Raw genomic sequence first — 21,606 nt, 5'->3', positions numbered from 1 at the left:
CCTCCCTTATAATGCCCCATGCAGGATGTCACTTCCCCCCCCCCTTTTAATGCCCCATGCAGGATGTCACCCCTCCCTCCCTTATAATGCCCCATGCAGGATGTCACCTCTCCCCCCTCCCTTATAATTCCCCATGCAGGATGTCACTCCCCCCCTTATAATGCCCCATGCAGGATGTCACCTCTCCCCCTCTCCCTTATAATGCCTCATGCAGGATGTCACCTCTCCCCCCTCCCTTATAATGCCCCATGCCGGATGTCACTCCCCCCCTTACAATGCCTCATGCAGTATGTCACCTCTCCCCCCTCCCTTATAATGCCCCATGCCGGATGTCACTTCCCCCCCTTACAGAAGCCCCATGCAGGATGTCACTCCCCCCCCTTATAATGCCCCATGCCGGATGTCACTCCCCTCCCTTACAATGCCCCATGCAGGATGTCACCCCCTCATATAATGCCCCATGCAGGATTTCACACCCCCCCATATAATGCCCCATGCCTCCATACATTAAAAAAAAAAAAAATCAAATAATCACCTCACTTCTCCTCACCTGCTGCCGCTGCTCCGGACTCCAGCGTCGCAGGCGTCTTCCCGCTCTGCACTGTGACGGCTCAGGAGAGAGCGCGGTGTAAAGACGTCACCGCGCCCTCTGACCTGAGACGTCACAGTGCAGCAGCCGCGGAAGAGACCGGAGCTGCTGCAGAGGCAGGGAGAGAGGTAAGTATTGTGCTGCCGGCTACCGGGGCCCTGAGCAAGCGGGGGGGAGTGGGCTCTGACACCGCTCTCCTCCGCTCACGGGTCCCATAGTGCGGCGGCGTTCCGGATGGCGAGTGGGACCCCCCGCCTACTCAGGGCCCCGGCACTTGCCCGGGTGCTGACGCCGGCCCTGCCTGTCGATATTGGCAGGTTCAGCCGACTTTTGACTAATGGCGGCCTCTATAATAGCGGATCTGAAAATGTGTCAGTGGTTCATGCTGTTTGATAATTCCTGTGGATTTTTAGTGTAATTTACACCATCTATTAGTTATCTTACTTTGTGCCAGAAATTTGAACCCAAATATTGGTGCACTTTGTAACGCCCCTTTCCATAAAGCTACCTTCTTGGCACAAAAATTGTCTTAAACACATAACAAATGTTAGGATTGAGACATTTTTGTGGGCACAAATTGACACATTTAGCTTGAGAAATCTTTCCCCCAAAATGGTAGGAAATGTTTTGATCTAGACAATTTGCAAAGTTGCTTCATTTTAGAATCAACTAGACAACAAAAAGCGAGTTGGGAGGGTAAACTTACCTTTTTAAGTACAGGACCTGAAAGAACACCTGGACCAGATCACACTTAGGGCTCATGCAAGCATCCATGCAAATCAATCTGACCTCAGACCACAATGCACGGACTGGTGGCCGCAGGTCTCCCGGCCTGAGAATGACAGTTTCATATATTTCTATGAAGCTGTGACTCTTAGGTCGGGAGATTCGTGGCCCGTCCGTGCATTGCTTTCTGGGATCGAACTGATTTTCACGGACGTCTGCATGAGCTCTTAGCCTACCCTTTGAAAATGCAACATATGGCCGGGGTAAGTCCACCAGATAATGAGCCACTCTTACTTTGTGGTTGTCTGTTCTAGATAATACAAGTGGGTCTTGTGTGTGAAAACCCTAATTTGTCACATACAATATGGAAAGGACTCTTCTTTATATTTTTCATTCATTGAGTATGGTGCGTAAGGAGGTTGTCCAACACTACAATGTTGATGGCTTATCCTTGATCCCATGGACATCGGAATACACAACACACCACGGCTCTGAACAACGTCTTTTGACCATTTTGAAGCTCCCATTTACTTTAATAAGAAATGAGCTGTAGTACTTGAGAACGGACACCACAAAATGTGTGGCGCTATGGAGTTCAACCTCCGGACACAACTTTCCCGAGCCTCACTGATCTGGCATTGATCTTTCCTAAGGACTGGTTATCAATATCATAGCCCTGGACAACCTCTCTACAGGCAAAGGCTGTCTTACTTTCATCTTTGTGACGAAACATCTGACCAGGGATCGGAATAATTTCTGCTTTCAGTTTGGTGTGGAAATCCACTTACACTTCCATAAAAAGTTGATTGTGTGTCTGGTATATAGACGTCAGGATAGACATTTTTAAGATACCATGAAAAGTTTCGGCACTGAAGGTTTTGACGAAGACTGAATCTCTCAGACAGATTTCCATAAAACTTCTACAAAAAGTGAAAAAAAAAATACACAAAATATGAAAAATTATTGTTAATTAATGTTGCAAGGAAAACACTAGCAAGCCAATAGAATCTATGTATATTGGTGGTGCCAGTGTCAGAGGTCGACGTACTGACTACTGACACGCAGCCAGTTGAGCTGCACAGGGGCCCAGTCATGGACCAGTGCTGATTTAATTAGCATTCGACTTGCCAATGGGAAGGGGAACCCTATAAAAGGGATGGACTGTGCTGATCAGATAAGCCATGGATGTATCCATGGAGAGGGGTACCCTATAAAGGGGCTGGTCTAGGCCGATCAGATAAGCCATTGATGTTCCAATGGAGAGGGGTAACCTATAAATAGGCCGGACTGTGCTGATCAGATAAGCCATCGATTTGCCCATAAGAAGGGAACCCTACAAAGGGGTTGGTCTGTGCCAATTGGATAAGCCGTCGATGTGACCATGGAGAGGGGTACCCTATAAAGGAGCTGGTCTGTATAGATCGGATAAGCCATTGATTTGCCCATGGAGAGGGATACCCTATAAGGGGACTGGTCTGTGCCAATTGAATAAGCCATTGATGTGCCCATGGAGAAGGGCAGCCTATAAAGGGGCTGATCTGTGCCAATCGGATAAGCCATCGATTTGTCCATGGAGAGGGGTACCCTATAAAGGGGCTGGTCTGTGCCGATCAGATAAGCCATCAATGTGCCCATGGAGAGGGATACCCTATAAAGGGGCTTGTCTGTGCTGATCAAATAAGCCATTGATGTGCCCATGGGGGAGAGATATCATGTCCGGGAACTGGTCTGTGCCGATCAGATTAATATTTGACTTATTACACTGTCCCATCAGGAAAGCCGGGCAGCTGCTGGCGACATTACTTTACTCATAAAGTTCCATCATGCACACATTCTGTTGTAGGTGTAGGAGGCGCTATTAGGCTACTCACTATCAAAGGCAGCGAATTTTTGGACAGGGAACCACTGAGTGTCCGTAGTAGATATACTAGATAAAATAACCTATGGTTTAAAATTCGCGCTAACGGTAGTGAATGAAGGAATTCGGGAGAATAAATAGCTAAAATGTACTTTATTGATACAAGTGCTTAAAAAGATTGTTTCTAAAATGCTTAAAATAGTCAATATAAAGAATAAGTAAAATAAATAAATCGATAACTAAATATGGTTATTGATTAATTAATAAAGTGACTTTCCATCGGGTCTTGAGGTAGTCGATACTTGGGAGGTAGAAGGGTGAACCTGGTGAAAGAGGAACCGTGTTAGGAATTAGTAATACGGTATAGTAATACGGTACTTAAGGTGTCAATTCTTGGTAGGTTGGTTTTTATATGGGTTACCTGTTATGATCGGTCTGTTTCTCCTTGTGGCAACCTTGAAAGCCTTTCGGCGGTGGACTCTATAGTGTCAGTGGGAGATGATGGTAGATACCTGAGGTGCAGGACAAAATTCGTTAGAACTTAAGAGTGATTGACCTAAGGTTACTAGTGGGAGTTGTACTTTACCTGCTATTGCTATGGCAATCAGCAGGCAACAAGAACAACGACGTGAGGATGTGTTTCTTGGACCGTGATTCTCAGGGAGCCAGGTATTGAGGTGGACTGGTCCAGGATAATTTTTTAAAAAGGCTCGAGGTCCTAGCGACGTAGAGAAATTAGGTATAGTGTTGTAGATACTCGGTTCTTGGGTGATACGATAGGGTTAAGACTTACCCTGAGGTAGACCTGTTCTGTTTTGGGTGTAATAGTTATAGTTGTCCTTTAGAGAGATGCAGCAGGTGGCTCTGTCTTGTCCCTGTCCCTGTAGGAGAGGTGCAGCAGGTGGCTCTGGCTTGTCCCTGTCCCTGTAGGAGAGGTGCAGCAGGATGCTTCTGGCGGTACTGGCGACGTTGTGCCTATGGTGTACCCTATGTTCTGCTTGGAAATTAGGGAGGGTTAAGGTTTGAGGTATTGTTAGATGGGTCTGCAGTTTCAGTATTTATTTACCTTGTTATTTGCCTTATTTCATTTGTTGCTGGCATAAGAGGACAGGTGCATCAGGTGTTCCGGTCGCTCGGAGGGTGCAGCAGGAGGCTCTGGCTGAATTGTGGGTTAGTCAGGTAGCAATAGTCCTGTAGTAGGATGCCCTGGTGCAGCAGGAGGCTCTGGATGCAAGGTGGGTGGTCAGTCGGTCAGGCAGTGATGTGTCCTGCCATAGAATGCTCTGGTGCAGCAGAAGGCTCTGGCTATAGGGTTGATATAGCAGGGGGCTCTGGCTGAGTAGTCAGATAATGGTATCACGATGCTGTGGTGTAGCAGGAGGCTATGGTTGCAAGATTGGTATAGGGCAGACCGCGGCAGACCTGGTCTGTATAGATCGGATAAGCCATCGATTTGCCCATGGAGAGGGATACCCTATAAGGGGACTGGTCTGTGCCAATTGAATAAGCCGTTGATGTGCCCATGGAGAAGGGCAGCCTATAAAGGGGCTGATCTGTGCCAATCGGATAAGCCATCGATTTGTCCATGGAGAGGAGTACCCTATAAAGGTGCTGGTCTGTGCTAATTGGATAAGCCGTTGATGTGCCCATGGAGAGGGGTACCCTATAAAGGGGCTGGTCTGTGCCGATCAGATAAGCCATCAATGTGCCCATGGAGAGGGATACCCTATAAAGGGGCTTGTCTGTGCTGATCAAATAAGCCATTGATGTGCCCATGGGGGAGAGATATCATGTCCGGGAACTGGTCTGTGCCGATCAGATTAGTATTTGACTTATTACACTGTCCCATCAGGAAAGCTGGGCAGCTGCTGGCGACATTACTTTACTCATAAAGTTCCATCATACACACATTTTGCTGTGTTCTCTCAACTCCATAAGTATATCCTCCGATATGTAACATTATGTAAAAGTGACAACAGGAAGTGCAGCTGACGCGCCCCCTGGGTCGTGTGTGTGTGGGGATACCCGGAACCGGACCTTTTGTGGATGCTGAGGGTTGTAGTCTCCGTGGCAGGACCCGGTCCCGTGGCTCAGGGTGGTCAAACCAGTGGCGGATCTGTTTATTTGGGTTTTGTAATGATGCTTAAATGTCCGACTACGCCACCCGTGGATTGCGGTCACTGAGAACCGCCGCTGCGGGCAGACCGCTGAGGCTGATGTTGTGTGCGCAGCAGAGGATAGTATAACTCCCCACAGAAGGAGTATAGCCTCAGGGCAGTGAGTGCGGATGGTGGGGGTGATGGTGCGCAGGAGCAGCAGTAATGACTCAGAGTCCAGTGATGCAGTTCAGGGTCTTTACTCACAGTTTTACACTCCAAGCCACTTCTGCAGATGATGGCTGCCCACGTCGTGCTGTGCTCACCAGGTGAGAGGCTCGGCCAACTCCCAGGTACCTTTGGAATGCTTTTCAGGACCCCCTTCGTGTGTCCTTTCTCTGGCCTGTCGTACCCCACAAGTGACCACGTTTCTGTCCAGCTGCCTCGGGCCTTGGCGGGCAAACGTATGTTCCGTTTCCCTGGGTCCTATGTGGTGCCTTCCTAACGGGTGTAGTGTGGGGCCGTAACACGTGCAATGCCACGGCCTCCGGTTGCTAGCTGAGGGTAGTGTTGCTCTCCTCCTCTAGATGAGGGATCCGGTTCCCTTTTCTTGGCCTGACCCCCCTACTCTGGTAGCGGCGGGCGTGCGGTGGCGGCTGGCCGGTCCGCACCCCTGGGGTCCCTTCAGTCTTCTCTTAGAGCTTCCTCCATTCTTCTTCCTTCCTTCTTTCTGTTTCCTCCCTCCAGGCTCAGGCCTTAAGACTTGGCCTGCCTGCGGAGCAGAGCCCATGCAGAGCCTCTGCTCCGAGCCTCCTCCTCTCTCTCCCACTTTCTGCTACTTTCTCCTCTGACTGAACACTGTCTCTAAGATGGCTCCCACCTTTTATACCTCTCTCATCAGTGCACCCAGGATCTACTCTCCCCACCCACACACTACCGGGTTCCCCCTTTCTAGGTGTTCCCTCCCCCCACTCCAGCCAGGGACAGGGACAGTTGTGCTCACTCTTGGGAGCATTGTCGCCCTGTCCCCCGGAAATGTGATGTAGTGCATGTGGGTGTTAGGGTCCTGATCCACACTCCATCCTTACCTGGAAGTGAGATATCACACCTCTGGGTGAGATGCAATACCTCTGTAGTAACTGAACCCTCGGGGCGCTACACAGCCATATTGGTTGTCACTTTTCAATTCGCTTCTCAAAAACTGCATGTTCTGGCAATAATAAAGTTACAGAGACAAAGTAATGATAAAAATCTAAAATGACTTACTGGAAACCATCAGCAAACTGACAGAACATTATTTTGTAATAATTACCTAAGGGGAGTACACAAGCTATCACAAATACGGCAATACAACTTCCACTATCTGCATCTAGCCTGCTTGTGGATGGTTTCCCGGTATGCTGAACCCCCCTCTCACCGAAAAACTGGGTAATAAGTGAAAATGTGAGAAAAAAAGTGCTGTTTATTGTGTATACCTGTCTAGCAATGTCTGCAGCCTCTGGGCTCCTTCTGTAGAATAAATCTTTGTAGTCATCCATCCACACTTCTGCTAGGCTGACTTGGTTCCAGCTGACTTTGTGATATTTCTTAGGAAATGTATATGGCACCCTTTGGCGAAATACATGGCCAACAATTGAACATGGCAAGATCTCCAGCTGCCCACCACATTGCCAAACCTATAAATAAATATAATAATAATAATTTATTTTCTATATAATTTTCAAGTGTTTGAGATTTTTTTTTCTATCTCACTTTACAAAAAATAAAATCAGAAATCTTGCAATTTTCACACTGGCCACTAGGCCTAATATAAGACCCCTACATCCTGTTCTTCATATGAACATTTACATCAATAGACTGATTCACAACTTATTTATTTATGAAGACGCATTATTTGAATATACTTTTATCTGTGCACACATCACTGTGAAGGAGAGGGAGGAGGTGAGCTGTGACATCACCTATTGTGAATGGTGGATCCTGTGTTATCTACTGTATATAGAGGTGTTATCAGTCATTGTACAGGAGGAGGAGTAGGTAAGCTGTGACATCATCTACTTTGAATGGTGGATCCTGTATTATCTGCTGTATAGAGAGATGTTATCAGTCATTGTACAGGAGAGGAGGAGGTGAGCTGTGACATCACCTATTGTGAATGGTGGACCCTGTGTTATCTACTGTTTATAGAAGTGTTATCAGTCATTGTACAGGAGGGGAGGAGGTGAGCTGTGACATCACCTATTGTGAATGGTGGACCCTGTGTTATCTACTGTTTATAGAAGTGTTATCAGTCATTGTACAGGATGGGAGGAGGTGAGCTGTGACATCACCTATTGTGAATGGTGGACCCTGTGTTATCTGCTGTATACAGAAGTGTTATCAGTCATTGTACAGGAGGAGGAGGTGAGCTGTGACATCATCTACTGTGAATAGTGGATCCTGTATTATCTGCTGTATAGAGAGATGTTTTCAGTCATTGTACAGGAGGAGGAGAAGGTGAGCTGTGACATCTCCTATTGTGAATGGTGGATCCTGTGTTATCTGCTGTATATACAGTTGGTACGGAAATTATTCAGACCCCTTTAAATTTTTCACTGTTTCATTGCAGCCATTTGGTAAATTCTAAAAAGTTCATTTTTTTTTCTCATTAAAGTACACTCTGCACCCCATCTTGAGTGAAAAAAAAACAGTTATGTAGAAATGTTGGCAAATTTGTTAAAAAAGAAAAACTGAAATATCACATGGTCATAAGTATTCAGACCCTTTGCTCAGTATTGAGTAGAAGCACCCTTTTGAGCTAGTGCAGCCATGAGTCTTCTTGGGAATGATGCAACAAGTTTTTCACTCCTGGATTTGGGGATCCTCTGCCATTCTTCCTTGCAGATCCTCTCCAGTTCCTTCAGGTTGCATGGTGAACGTTGGTGGACAGCCATTTTCAGGTCTCTCCAGAGATGCTCAGTTGGGTTTAGGTCAGGGCTCTGGCTGGGCCAGTCACCCTCGGTCACAGAGTTGTTCTGAAGCCACTCCTTCATTATTTTAGCTGTGTGCTTAGGGTCATTGTCTTGTTGGAAGGTGATCCTTCGGCTAAGTCTGAGGTTCAGAGCACTCTGGAAGAGGTTTTCATCCAGGATATCTCTGCACTTGGCCGCATTCATGTTTCCTTCAATTGCAACCAGTTGTATTATCCCTGCAGCTGAAAAACACCCCCATAGCATGATGCTGCCACCACCATGTTTCACTGTTGGGATTGTATTGGCAGGTGATGAGCAGTGCCTGGTTTTCTCCACACATACTACTTAGAATTATCACCAAAAAGTTCTATCTTCGTCTCATCAGACCAGAGAATCTTATTTCTCATAGTCTGGGAGTCCTTCATGTGTTTTTGAGCAAACTCTATGCAGGCTTTCATATGTCTTGCACTGAGGAGAGGCTTCCGTCTGGCCACTCGGCCATAAATGCCCGACTAGTGGAGGCTGCAGTGATAGTTGACTTTGTGGAACTTTCTCCCATCTCCCTACTGCATCTCTGGAGCTTAGCCACAGTGAACTCGGAGTTCTTCTTTACCTCTCTCACCAAGGCTCTTCTCCCACGATTGCTCAGTTTGGTTGGACGGCCAGGTCTAGGAAGACTTATGGTGGTCCCAAACTTCTTCCATTTAAGGATTATGGAGACCACTTTGCTCTTAGGAACCTTGAGTAATGCAGAAATTCTTTTGTAGCCTTGGCCAGATCTGTGCCTTGCGACAATTCTGTCTCTGAGCTCCTTGGGCAGTTCCTTTGAGCTCATGATTCTCATTTGGTCTGACATGCACTGTGAGCTTTGAGGTCTTATATAGACAGGTGTGTGCCTTTCCAAATCAAGTCCTATCAGTTTAATTAAACACAGCTGAACTTCAATGAAGAAGTAAAACCATCTCAAGGAGGATCACAAGGAAATGGACAGCATGTGACTTAAATATGAGTGTCTGAGCAAAGGGTCTGAATACTTATGACCATGTGATATTTCAGTTTTTTTTTTGTTTTTTTTTTATAAATTTGCCAACATTTCTACATTTCTGTTTTTTTTTCAGTCAAGATGGGGTGCAGAGTGTACTTTAATGAGAAAAAAATGAACTTTTTAGAATTTACCAAATGGCTGCATTGAAACAAAGTGAAAAATTTAAAGGGGTCACCAAATCACCAAAATCACCATTAAACACATATGAGTTTACTTATTCTAAAGGACATTTCTAGATTCTCACCGTCCCAGATCTCCATTTTATCATCATAGCTTCCAATATACTCAAAATATTCTTTAGAAATTGAGAAGAGACCTCCTGCCATGGTAGGCGTACTGTGTAAAGAATAGAGTCCATCATCGATGAAGATGATATATTCTGGATGTGTGGAATCATCAGAACATTATTATTGTAGTCTATACAGTATAAGGCTTCATTTTCAATAATAAGTTGTGTTTGGTAGGAGGAGGTTTGCAGGGCTTTGGTACAGTGACCACAGACTACTGTCATGGCCGCTGGACCAGGGTCCTGCGAATCATTTTTCTCTCCTCTGTTAAGCACACATTATCTAGCGGATTCACTCCGCACATTAAAGGGGTTCTCAAGGAAGGGAAAAAATAACTAAGTTCCTAAATTCTTTTATTAGCAAATCCCACTTGTTTTGTCTAGGGAGGTAATAATCACTATAGAATTAAAATGTCAGAAACCAGTCCTGGAATTTTAATAGGGCCGATGTCTATGATCATGTTCTGACAGGCGCCTTTACTTTTTTATTTTTTCTAATACCGGAGAAACCCTTTAAGTAGCCAACAGTATAACTCATGTTTATGGATTTGGAAATTATCTCTACTTTTTCAAAATTAAATAAAAATGGCAACACCTACTGCAGCCTTGTTCTTATCTCTCCTGGGTATAGAATCCTAGAATGTTATAGTTGGAGGGGACCTCCATGGTTATAGTGTCCAACCTCCTGCTCAATGCAGGATTCACTAAACCATCTCAGACAGATGTCTGTCCAGCCTGTTTGAAGACGTCCATTGAAGGAGAACTCACCACCTCTTGTGGCAGCCTGTTCCACTCATTGATCACCCTCACTGTCAAAATTTTTTTTCTAATAACTAATTTGTATCTTCTCCCTTTCGGTTTCATTCCATTGCTTCTCTTGTTTCCATGTGCAAATGAGAATAAGGATAATCCCTCTACACTGTGACATCCCTTCAGATATTTGCAGACAGCTATTAAGTCTCCTCTTAGGGCCCGTTTACATAGACCATCCGGTGGCACAACTCGACAGCCGATCGTTAAACTTTTACAGATCGGCGGGGGTTTGAATTCCTGTTTAAACAGGCGGACAAATGCAAATGATGCCCAGTGAGCGATCTATACTAGAACGTTCAGTGTGCATAGGCTGCCATAGTTCTCAGCAACACGAGTCCTGTCTACACGGGACGATACACCACTGAGAACGATGATCATTTGTGCTGTACAAAAAATCATTTCAACCGATGAACAAGTGTTTTGCTCATTCATCGGAAGTCTGTTTACATGGCAAGACAATCATGAAACAAGCATTTTTAACAATGCTCGTTCACCACTATCTTGCAGTGTCCTCTCCCCTATAGACCAGACCTGTAGACTCTGCTGAAAGGATACCAGAAAAAAAGGAGACGTTATGGCTCAGAAAAGTCGGCAAATCTCAATGGTGTCATCGAAGCTTCATGAAATCTCCTGAAAAGCGGCACTTCCAGGTTTTTTTTTTGTGTTTGATTCTGGGATGCTCCATCATCAAGGGACATGGAAGAGGTGTAGCATGGAGGGGGCATCCATAATAATTGGCTAGGCAGCATTCATCACCATGGATATACATACAGTGGCGTAACTAGAGTCCGATGGGCCCTAGTGCTAAATTTGGACCTGGGCTCTCCCCTGCATGTTGGTCAGATGTAGGGCCCCTTGCAGTGTTCTAATTCCTATAAGGACATACACTATTTGATCGCCCCTCCAGCATTATGTTATAATGTTCCTCATCATGGTTCACTTCATAGTATATGTTACACATCCTAGTATATGTCCCCCATCCTGGTAAACGTTCGCCATCCTGGTTTATGTTCCCCATCCTGGCATATGTTCCCCATCCTGGCATATGTTCCCCATCCTGGCATATGTTCCCCATCCTGGTATATGTTCCTCATCCTGGTATATGTTCCCCATCCTGGTATATGTTCCTCATCCTGGTATATGTTCCCCATCCTAGTATATGTTCCCCATCCTGGTATATGTTTGCCCATTCTGCCGACGCTGCTGGTGTTCAATGCATAGGGAAAAAAAAAATAAACCATTATACTCACCTTCCCCCGCTCCTCTCCACTGCATGCCATTGTCTTCTGAAGCCGGCAGCTGACTTCAGCGTCCAAGCAACGGGATCAAATGACGTCACTGCCATGCACCCCCAGTCACGTGCACGCTGATGTCAGCTACTGGCCTCTGATTGGTCGGCAGCGTCTATTGCCCACGTACGAACCCGCCAAGTTCGTGGGCTGAAATACACTTCAACTGGATGTGCATCCGAGGACACACATCCAGTTGAAGTAGGGTCTGTCATCAGCGGGCCCCTCACCCTCACGGGCCCGGTAGCAGTGGCGACCACTGCGACCTTGGTCGTTACGCCACTGTATACATACTATCCTTTCTATACTTTAGAAAGAGACCCACTCCTGACTGGACCTATCCCTTCTACTATTGAACGTCTCTTGATTAACTCTTTTGTTAGCAGGGGAAATTATTGATTCTTTTAGGACTTCTTAAACAATCTGGTTCTTATATCTTATCAAGCTAATCTTTCTGTTTCTTACTGTATTGGATTTGTCTCATCTGGTCTTGACTCAGCTGATTTAGGAATGTCATCCCACTTAAATATTAGGGCCCAATTAAACACCCCACGAACATGGAAACTCTCAGGAGGTTTGATGAATTCGAGAGTGTCCAAGTCAATGGTAGCAATATTAGGGCACGCTACTACATTGTTTTTCTCAGCAATTATTGCGAGTAGCGGTTCTAACCATCCATTGTGACATTCACCTGAAAAAAAAGAGAGAATTGACCACATTAAACATGAATTTAAAGGGAACTGTCACCAGGTTTTTACTACTCTACTTGAAAGCAGCACAATGTAGGGGCAGTGACCCTGATTCCAGGGATGTGTCACTTACTGGGCTATTTGCTATCATTTTGATATAATCACAATTTTATCTGCTGCAGATCCACTAGTTATCTATATAACCCTACCCACACCACTGATTGTCCACTTTTTGTGTACACTGTCCATTGGCAGAGAGCTGCCAATCAGCGGTAGGGGCGGTTTTATACATAGCTCATGTATATGGAGGACTACATGCAGAAGGTTTATTAGTCCTCTAATGATGATTTCCTGCTGATAAAACAGTGATTATATTAAAACTGCACTAAGCAGCCCAGTAAGTGACACATCTCTGTAATCAGGGTCTCTGCCTCTAGATTACATTGCTCTCAGAGTAGGTAACACATTCCCATTAAAGGAAACTTGTCATTAGATTCATGCTGCCCGAACCACAGAATGAATCAGAGTCTGGCTGCGCGATTGCAGCCACGTATGTTTTACTCTAAAATATTGCCGCGATTCAGAGTAAACATATTCTGAAAACCCGGCTGGGGACCATAGGGAGAGACCTGACTAATCCGATGTGATCCCCAGCTAACTTCTCCCCGCCCGACTCCAGTTGATTGACGGATCTCTCCCTAAAAGCTGGGGCCAGTTTTTCAGACTATATTTGTTCTGAAATGCCACAGGGACACTGCCTTATTAATGGGTATGCCATGGTGGGCACTTGTGTGGACACTGTAGCTGATGCCCATAAGGACAAGTATGGACGGGATCACTGTAGCAGACACCCTATGTGGTGCTAATACTTTGGAATGCACTGTTACTGGTGCCTATGGGGGTACTTTGGTATTACTCAGCGCTCATGAGCTGTCTCAGTAAAGGTAAGTTCAGATGAGCGTATGAAAAATTAGCCATATTGTCATCCATATGCATGTACGTTTTTCACATCCTTATCGCATCCGCTTTTATGCACCAACAGTTACAAAATTATACAAGGCCAAATACAGCTTCCTAATTTAATAATTGCAATATTTATTTTATCCATTTATTTATTTTACTCACTTATATAGGGCCATAAATGCAATAGATCTGATAAAAAAAGGATGCTATACTAAAAATGGCTTTACTAAACCAGAAAACCCCTTTAATAGTATTTCACCTTGCACCATAATATAATGTGCAGTGCTCACATGGAACTGAGCATAGCCATTAGCAATAGGTGTCAGCTGTAACATACATACATTCAGCAAAACATGGGACCACTCAATCCCTTAGAAGCTGCCGAGAATAGGGGCAGCAACATCTAAGGAGTTTGACAGCGGGAAGGATGAAGAAACAATGAGGGCAACATCCATTATGCAGGATATCCTTAAATATATCGCCACTCATCACATTTCAATGTAAAAAAAAACATTATTGTCTACATAAAGACAATGAAATTGATCAAGAATATGAATTGAAAATTCGAAAAATTCTTTGCTAGTACAATAAGATGAACGGGTGCACCTAAAGTCTCTTTTTTATGAGTTGTAGTTAAAGGGTGAACAAATACCAAAGGTGAATTTCACACTAAATGTATAAGTAATTTTATAATCTAATCACTTTTTTAATGTACTTCAATTAAAAATTCCCGATTGTTATTTGTCTACTCATACTTCCTGTCTGAATGTTTTTTTTTTTTACTTCTGATGTCATTTAGTTTGAGAAGCCACCATTGCATGATGGGATACTCAATCAAGATGTTATCAGGGGCCCCCGAGGTTGAGGTCATAGTCTCAGGTCGGTGACATCTGTTTCGGGGGGCTGGTCTCTGTTCTCCCAGCTTGCCATTTTCTCTCCTTTTCATTGAACAATGACAGTGCGCTCTCTTCTTCTCAGACCCGGTGAGGGAGTGCAATGTCAATGCGCATTCAAAGGAGCATAGAGCAGGGAGCGCATACTAAGCATGTGTCAGAATAGACAACGTTTACATGCTCAGTAGAGCAGGGACTAGCCCAGCAACTTAAATGGATGTCACTGACGACGCTTCACTTCACGGGAGGAACCACAGCTGTGGTAATGAGAGGAACCACAGCTGTGGTAATGACCGCAGCCTTTGCCCCCTGATGATGTCCTGTTTCAGTGTCCCAGCATGCACTAGAGATTCTCAAATGAAACATCATCAGTAGTTAAAAAAAAAGCAGACAGGAAGTTAGAGTAGTGTGGGAATGTTGGCGAATTTTTAATTGAAGTATATTAGAAACGTGATTAGATAGTATGAAATTCACATTTGGTTTCGGACCACCCGTTTAATGATGTAAACTCACAATGTGAATCCAGAAAAGTCAGCGTTTGTCCTCTTGCTATGGAAGCGCCCAACAAACGAGCAGAAACCAGACCTTTCCTGTCTCTGTGTCTGACCACTGTTACAATAGGAAACTGCTTCATGTATTCATCCAGTGCATCTTTCAAATGCTCTATCAGTGAAAAACAAAAATCATTAGATCAATGAGTAAAACCTTCTGCAATATTTGCATTTTGCTATTAGACTTACCATCTGTACTGGCATCATCCACCATAATAATCTCCTTTAGGAGAATGGCGGGGGATGTGTACATGACGCTGTGCACCGTGCGGAGCAGCGTGGACCAGGCTTCATTGTGGAACACGATTATGATACTGGTTGTGGGCAGTGGAGGACAGCGCTTGAACTTTTGCACAATGCACCTATGGCAGCAAATCAGAAACTTAGTGGTTTTCTAGGCCGGCCTATATTTCCATCTTAAATAAAAGGGTGACTTTGAGCATGCTTTCTATCGAATGGTTCCTTTATGGTTTTTATAACCATGTGCTCCCCTTTTCCCAGTGGCTGATAAAAAAATAAAGTGAATGACAAACTGCAGCTGCCTTCCCCTCCTGCCCCCGCTCCATCTATGTTATTTTCTGCTATACAGTACTTTTTTTTTTTTTACTTTAAAAGGGATATCCAGGACTTTAAAAAAAAAAGTGCCTAACCACTATCATGCAGGTAGTTACTAACAGAGTCAGCTATCTGATTGTTGTAACCGGCGCCGGTCACTGACCGCTCCTGCTGGGGATTCAGCTGCTCCATGTCAACAGAGCAGCAGTCTGTCTTCCTGTTGTGTCATACTGATTGACAGCTGGCTTCCCCCACTTAGGCAGTGAGAGTCAGCTGTCAATCAGTATGACAACTGTAGTCCCCCACCCCGTCAACATGAAAAGTAACAGCAGCTCTGTTGACGTGACGTCAGCAGAAGTTTGTGACCGCTCTGTGCCAGCGAAGAACGGAGAAACTACAGTTGAAACTAGAAGTTTACATACATTATATAAAAAGACACATATGCATGTTTTTCTCAATATCTGAAATGAAATCAGAATAAACCTTTCCCGTTTTAGGTCAATTAGGATTACCATAATTTTTAATATTTGCCAAATGCCAGAATAATGAGAGAGAGAGAGAGAATGTTTTAAGACATTTTTATTACTTACTGCAAAGTCAAAAGTTTACATACACTAAGATTACTATGGGCAAAGCTGAAAAGGCAGGTGCGAGCAAGACGACCTACAAACCTGGATCAGTTACACCAGTTTTGTCAGGAGGAATGGGCCCAAATTCCGACCAACTATTGTGAGAAGCTTGTGGAAGGATATCCCAAATGTTTGACCCAAGTCATTCAGTTTAAGGGCAATGGTGCCAAATACTAAGGAAATGTATGGAAACTTTTGACTTTAGTAAGTAAAACAATGCCTTAAAACATTCTCTCTCTCATTATTCTGGCATTTGGCAAATATTAAAAATTATGTTAATCTTCATTGACCTAAAACGGGAAAGGTTTATTCTGATTTCATGTCAGATATTGAGAAAAACAAGCAGATGTGTCTTTTAATATAGTGAATGTAAACTTCTGGTTTCAACTGTATCTGCCTGTTAGTGCTTAGGCACATTTTCTTTCTTTTAAAGTCCCGGATAAACCCTTTAATGACGTTTGTGAACATTAACATAGAGCATGGAGGAGGGGGAACTGCAAGTTGCTGAAGTTCCATATAACTACGTGTATTAATGATTTATTTATATACACACAAAAAAGTTTCTTTCAAAGAGAGCCCAGCAATACCTTTATATGGCCAATCGGTTCCTCCGTTACGGATAAATCAGTGTTTGATTTGGTATGCAAATGACCCTGAAGATCTATTTATAGATCTGAAGCTTCTGTCACTCCAGCTCTATTCCCCGCCCAGTGCCGTGGTCGTCCTGCTTGACTGACGACTCCTTTCCCTCAAGCCACACAGCCTAAAAACTTTCAATCAAGCAGGAGGAAGCCGCGCTGTGTGGGGAATAGAGATGGAGTGACAGAGGATTCAGATCTACAAATAGTTGTTCAGCCTCATTTGCAAATCAATTCAAACACTGATTTCTCATTAACGGAGGAAAGGACTGGCCATGTAAAGATATGGCTGAACTTGTCTTTGAAGAAGCTACATGGGCATATAAATAGTATGGGGTGTAAAATCCTGGTGACAAATTCCCTTTAAGAATTGAAAACCAGTGGAAGTCTAAGGCAGCACAACTTTCCAGACTATGAACATTCTTTATCACAAGAAACAACGCTAAAATTGGGTTTCCATTTATCCCGTCACCCTTTTTTTTTCACTCCGGTGTGGCAGTGAAATGGCGGTGGAAAATTGATATGAAATCAGATTCCATACTTTGCTATGGGGTTGTTCATGTTCATCAGTTTTTGCTCTCAACCCTTCAATCAGCCGGATCACAAAAAGTTACGTTTCCTTTTTTTTTATTTTGATCCGGCTCAGCAGTTTTGCTGTAGAACTGGTGAAAAAGGCTGAAGAAAACCGATGCCAATAGGACAAAAAAGTCAGTATACTGATATGCTGGGTATATGGAAAACTTTCTTAGCGTATGTTGAATATTAGCAGATTTTTTTTGTTCTTTGGAGACAAAAGAAACCGCAAACAATATATCGGACAGATGTTTAACTTGTTCTTGCAATAAATATGTAAATCTGTCCTAAAATAATGAAAGATGAAAGGTCGACAATAAGTTCCAATGCAATATAACGAATAGATAAAAAAATATACCTAAAAAGTCCCAATGGCAATCCTTTGGTTGGCAGACAGGTATATAAGCGATGGGGCACTTGTGGATTATTGGTAATTAAGGTGCCTTTAATGTCGGGCAGTTTTTCAATCATTTTATATCAGAACAGATTATGACTATATGATATATAAAGACCAACAAAGAGTATAAAAATGACTACATACTCAGGAGCTCTCCTATCGCTGGCAAAAACGTTAAATGCGTATTTCATGTGTCCTTGTTCCTGTTCCTTCTTTTCTTCGAGGCTGAGATTGAGAACTCTATAGGGTTTTCCGGAAGCTCCGGGAGCATTGGGATCCTGACGAGGTCGGACAAGGTAGGGCTGGAGTTCTTCTTTGGTGTAATAACCAGGTAAACACCAGATCTCTTCTCTAGTGTCCATCTGATCATTAATGTTCACGCTTGACAAGAACTCGTCAATAATATTGTCAAAATAATTTGCTTCCTCAATTTCATCATCCACCTTTTTCACGACGTTCACGTCTTTATCAAATAGTTTGACTTGTTTTAATAGACATACCACAATTATTAGTAGCGCCACAAGAGATTTCCAATGGTGAAATATTAGTCTTTTAAGAGAGGGCATGCTAATGTTTTCAGTCTGTAGACAGAGACGTTTATCAATAGCATAAACTCATCCAAATGTCTGTCAACTTCATAGCAGATCTGTAAAATGAAGAGTAAGCAATAAGTTCCAATGTGTCTCCTTTATCATTGAATTTACGGATCATCTTACAAAATGTCTATAGCAACCTTCAAATAGGATGGATGGATAAATGGCTGGGAAGGTGGATGCAGTGCCATACAATTTAGCAAAGGGGGTCCTATATAAAACTGGAATTTGTCCTCCCGCTATGGGTTCATGTTACTCTACCATCTTGGGTCAGGAGAAATCTTTGCCTTTTGCTTTCCTCGCCTACTTTGTTGCTTCTTGTAAGACACAAGGGCAGTGTTCTACCCTCCGGACATTGTTGTCTTTATTTCTCTATGGTTGGAAAGAATTAACTCAGATCACACAACTTATAGGAAAGTGACTAGAGGTGAGATTCCCCTACTCATGCATGACATGTTTAGTAGATAATGGAAAGTTTCCATTCTATGTACCCCACAAGCAAAGTTGGCCATACACATTAGATGGCCGTCGGTCAAATGACGCTTCGGCCAATCGTTCAGCCAGCAGCCATCTCATCAGCCGACACTTCCATACATAGGAGCACTCATTCAGCTGAACACTCCTGTCTTCTCTATGAGAAAGGCTTTTTATATATATTTTTTAAATATGTATAGTACTTTTTATAACATATATATATATATATATATATATATATATATATATATATATATATATATGATCTAAAAAATATAACTTTTATATATATAGTTATAATATTTAAATATATGTTATTTTTTTTACATATATGTTATAAAAAGTACTATATATTTAAAAATAAATAAATAAAAAAATGATAATAAATATATATATATATACACACGCGGCATCACGCACACGTCAATTATACTGCACGGTGAATTCCATTAAAAAAAAAAAGATTTATTGTCTTTTGTTCATGCCTCCTACCAAAAAAAAAGAATTAAAAAGTGATCAAAATGTCATTTGTGCCCCAGTATAAATCTACAGCTCATCCCGCAAAAAACAAGCCCTTCCTTGACTTTGTCTAAAGAAAGATAAAAAAAAAAAAAGTTATGGAAATCAGAATACAGTGACCCCCCAAAATGTTTCATATTTTTATGCAAAAGCAGCAGAACACACGAAAAAAACATATCAATTAGTATTGTTGAGATCATATCAACCTGTAGAATAAAGATAGCATGACAATTTTAGTTAACAGAGAACAAAGCTTAAAAAAAAAAGTTCTAAATTAAAGTTTCTTTTTTGTTATTTTGTCACAAAGAATGTAACAAAGAGTGATCGTCACATGTACCATGAAATGGTACCAATAAAAACTACAGTTTGAGATGCAAAAAAATAAGCCCCCATACAGCTCTGCTGATGGAAAATTGTAAAAGTTAACGCTTTATTTGTGTAGCGTTGATATTGTAAAAATCAAAAAACAACAAATAAAAAGTTAAAAAACAGTGGCGGAATTTCTTATTTGTTTAGATTCTTTCCCATAAAGAATTAATTATTAAAAGTTTGTTAATAATTTTTCTGTACACCAAAATTATTCTACTGACAAATACAACTAATCCTAAAAAAAAAATTCCAAGCCCTCATACGCATAAGTCATCGAATAAATAAAAGTTATGGTTTCTGGAATGTGACAAGGAAATAGAAAAAAAAGAAATAAATAAAAAGCACATCTGCAACAATAAACAAAAAAGGAATAAAGATCATTTTCACAACCAAAATTTCATCAGACCTATTCAGGAAACATTTTCCATCGAAAATTGCTGTTGTGATTATAATTACTTGATGGAAAATGTTAAAGTGCACAAAAAAAGGCAACCTTGCTGGTCCATACAATGCATTATATCTCATTGTCTTTAGAGGGTTTTTTTTTTTTTAATCATTTTAGAATAGGTTTAAATTTGTACCAAATTGCTTTTTGCGTAATTTCTGTAAATATGCGAAAGGTAAAAATGTAAATAATTATAATTCGCAGCTTAGTGGCTCCGCACTGTAGGGAATTTAATTAAAAAGAATAATATGATTCATACTTTACCTGCAGTGATATTAAAAAGTCCCAATCAAAATACTCGCTCTGTAAATAAGCTGCACCTTATAATAAAAGCTATATTAAACAAGAATGACAAAAAGTGGCAGCGTCGTGTTCTCTATACATGTTACTTGCCAGAAATGGGAACCAATCCAGATAAAAAAAAAAAAACTATTATAATAGTTTCATAGAATGGTTGAAAAATGACAAATGTCCATCAAGTTCAATTCAGCAAGAAATGTAACAGGACAATACTGGCAGAGGTCTGGCATACTTCCTGAGTTTTTGGATGGTCAGACTGACAGTTATTGTCATAGGTTTACCGTCCCAGTAGGGGTGCTCAGTGCAGGGGTTAATCTGCTCAGTTAATCTGCTTAATCTACTTTCAGCAGTGCAGGGGTTAATCTGCTCAGTTGTGAGCTCCTGGAAGTTTACCTTCATTTAGGCTCTCAGCTGTTCACTGTTAGCCACTCCCTGCTCCTATATATTCTGGGCTTTGGCATGCTGTCATTGCCAAAGCTAGCTTCATGCTGCATGGTTCAAGGAGTGTGGTGGATAGTTGTTGTTTCGGAAGGCATTTGGGGAATTTAAGCCAAGACTGTTACATGGTTCAGGTTGTGTGTTAATCCTATTCTTCTCCTAATTTGGTTTGTTCCCCATCCTCCACTTCCCGGTGTTAACCTCTGTTTGTGTGCATATATTTGTATGATTGGTATTTTCCTTTAGCCCTGTTTGTATTACCTTGTTAGTCTGGTTGGTGTATCGCTATACACTACTCCCCTCTTCCCTGAGTGGGGAAAGGGAACAAACTGAGGGCGGATTGAGGAGCTCAGACAAGGTACGTGGCCCTGGCGTCTTCACCTTCAGAACTAATCTGGGGAACAGGGCCAGCTAGGGCGCCCCTAGCGTTTGGGACAGGGAAGGAGCCCCTGGCTCCAGGATACCTGACAACAGGCGTGACAGTTATGGTTCCATTGTGTGGAAGATCCCCGCATTGTTGCCGTTCTTGGGTACTGCGGCTCAGCTCCAATTGAAGTAATTGTGAGCTGAGCTGAAGTACAAGGTGTTGGGCCTCCAACAATCTAATATTGATGATCTATCCCTTCTATCCGCGCTCCTTCTTCCAAAATGGAGGTGCCCGAGCAAAAGTTGTTGCACAGTATCCTTACCTCTGCTTCAGCCCTCAGGTCCCGTTGCCAGCCTGACTACCAGTCCTGTCTGCCAGCTTGTCTACTCTCCAGCCCGACAGTCTGTCTCCGGTTATCCGCCAGTCTGTCTATGGGCAAGTCCACCTGCTTACCAGGAAGCACCTGCCAGTTACCTGCCTGCTACCTGCCGTGCCTGCTAACCCGCTCACATGGGAGCGCTTGCCTGTTACCCGCCTGTTACCTGCTAGCCTACCTGGAG

General features: G+C 42.9%; 1 protein-coding gene across 1 annotated transcript in view; it reads right to left on the bottom strand.

Annotated features, from left to right (window-relative positions):
- LOC141161308 (polypeptide N-acetylgalactosaminyltransferase 3-like) overlaps positions 1-18,107 on the bottom strand; it is a 36,984-nt gene extending 18,877 nt beyond the window's left edge. Inside the window, exons 1-7 of the mRNA XM_073646122.1 lie at positions 17,686-18,107; positions 14,939-15,111; positions 14,712-14,861; positions 12,119-12,344; positions 9,466-9,601; positions 6,745-6,945; positions 2,104-2,235 (exon numbers count right to left, since the gene is read on the bottom strand). Coding sequence (XP_073502223.1) covers positions 2,104-2,235; positions 6,745-6,945; positions 9,466-9,601; positions 12,119-12,344; positions 14,712-14,861; positions 14,939-15,111; positions 17,686-18,107 — 1,440 coding nt within the window. The remainder of the gene's footprint in view (positions 1-2,103; positions 2,236-6,744; positions 6,946-9,465; positions 9,602-12,118; positions 12,345-14,711; positions 14,862-14,938; positions 15,112-17,685) is intronic.
- Between the last annotated feature and the right edge of the window lie 3,499 nt (positions 18,108-21,606).

The sequence above is a fragment of the Phyllobates terribilis genome, unplaced genomic scaffold (genome assembly GCF_046119375.1).
Source record: "Phyllobates terribilis strain yellow unplaced genomic scaffold, ASM4611937v1 Scaffold_9__5_contigs__length_417890890, whole genome shotgun sequence".
Classification (NCBI taxonomy): domain Eukaryota; kingdom Metazoa; phylum Chordata; class Amphibia; order Anura; family Dendrobatidae; genus Phyllobates; species Phyllobates terribilis.
The sequence above is the reverse complement of the archived record's forward strand: the minus strand, read 5'-3'. Positions and strand labels throughout refer to the sequence as shown.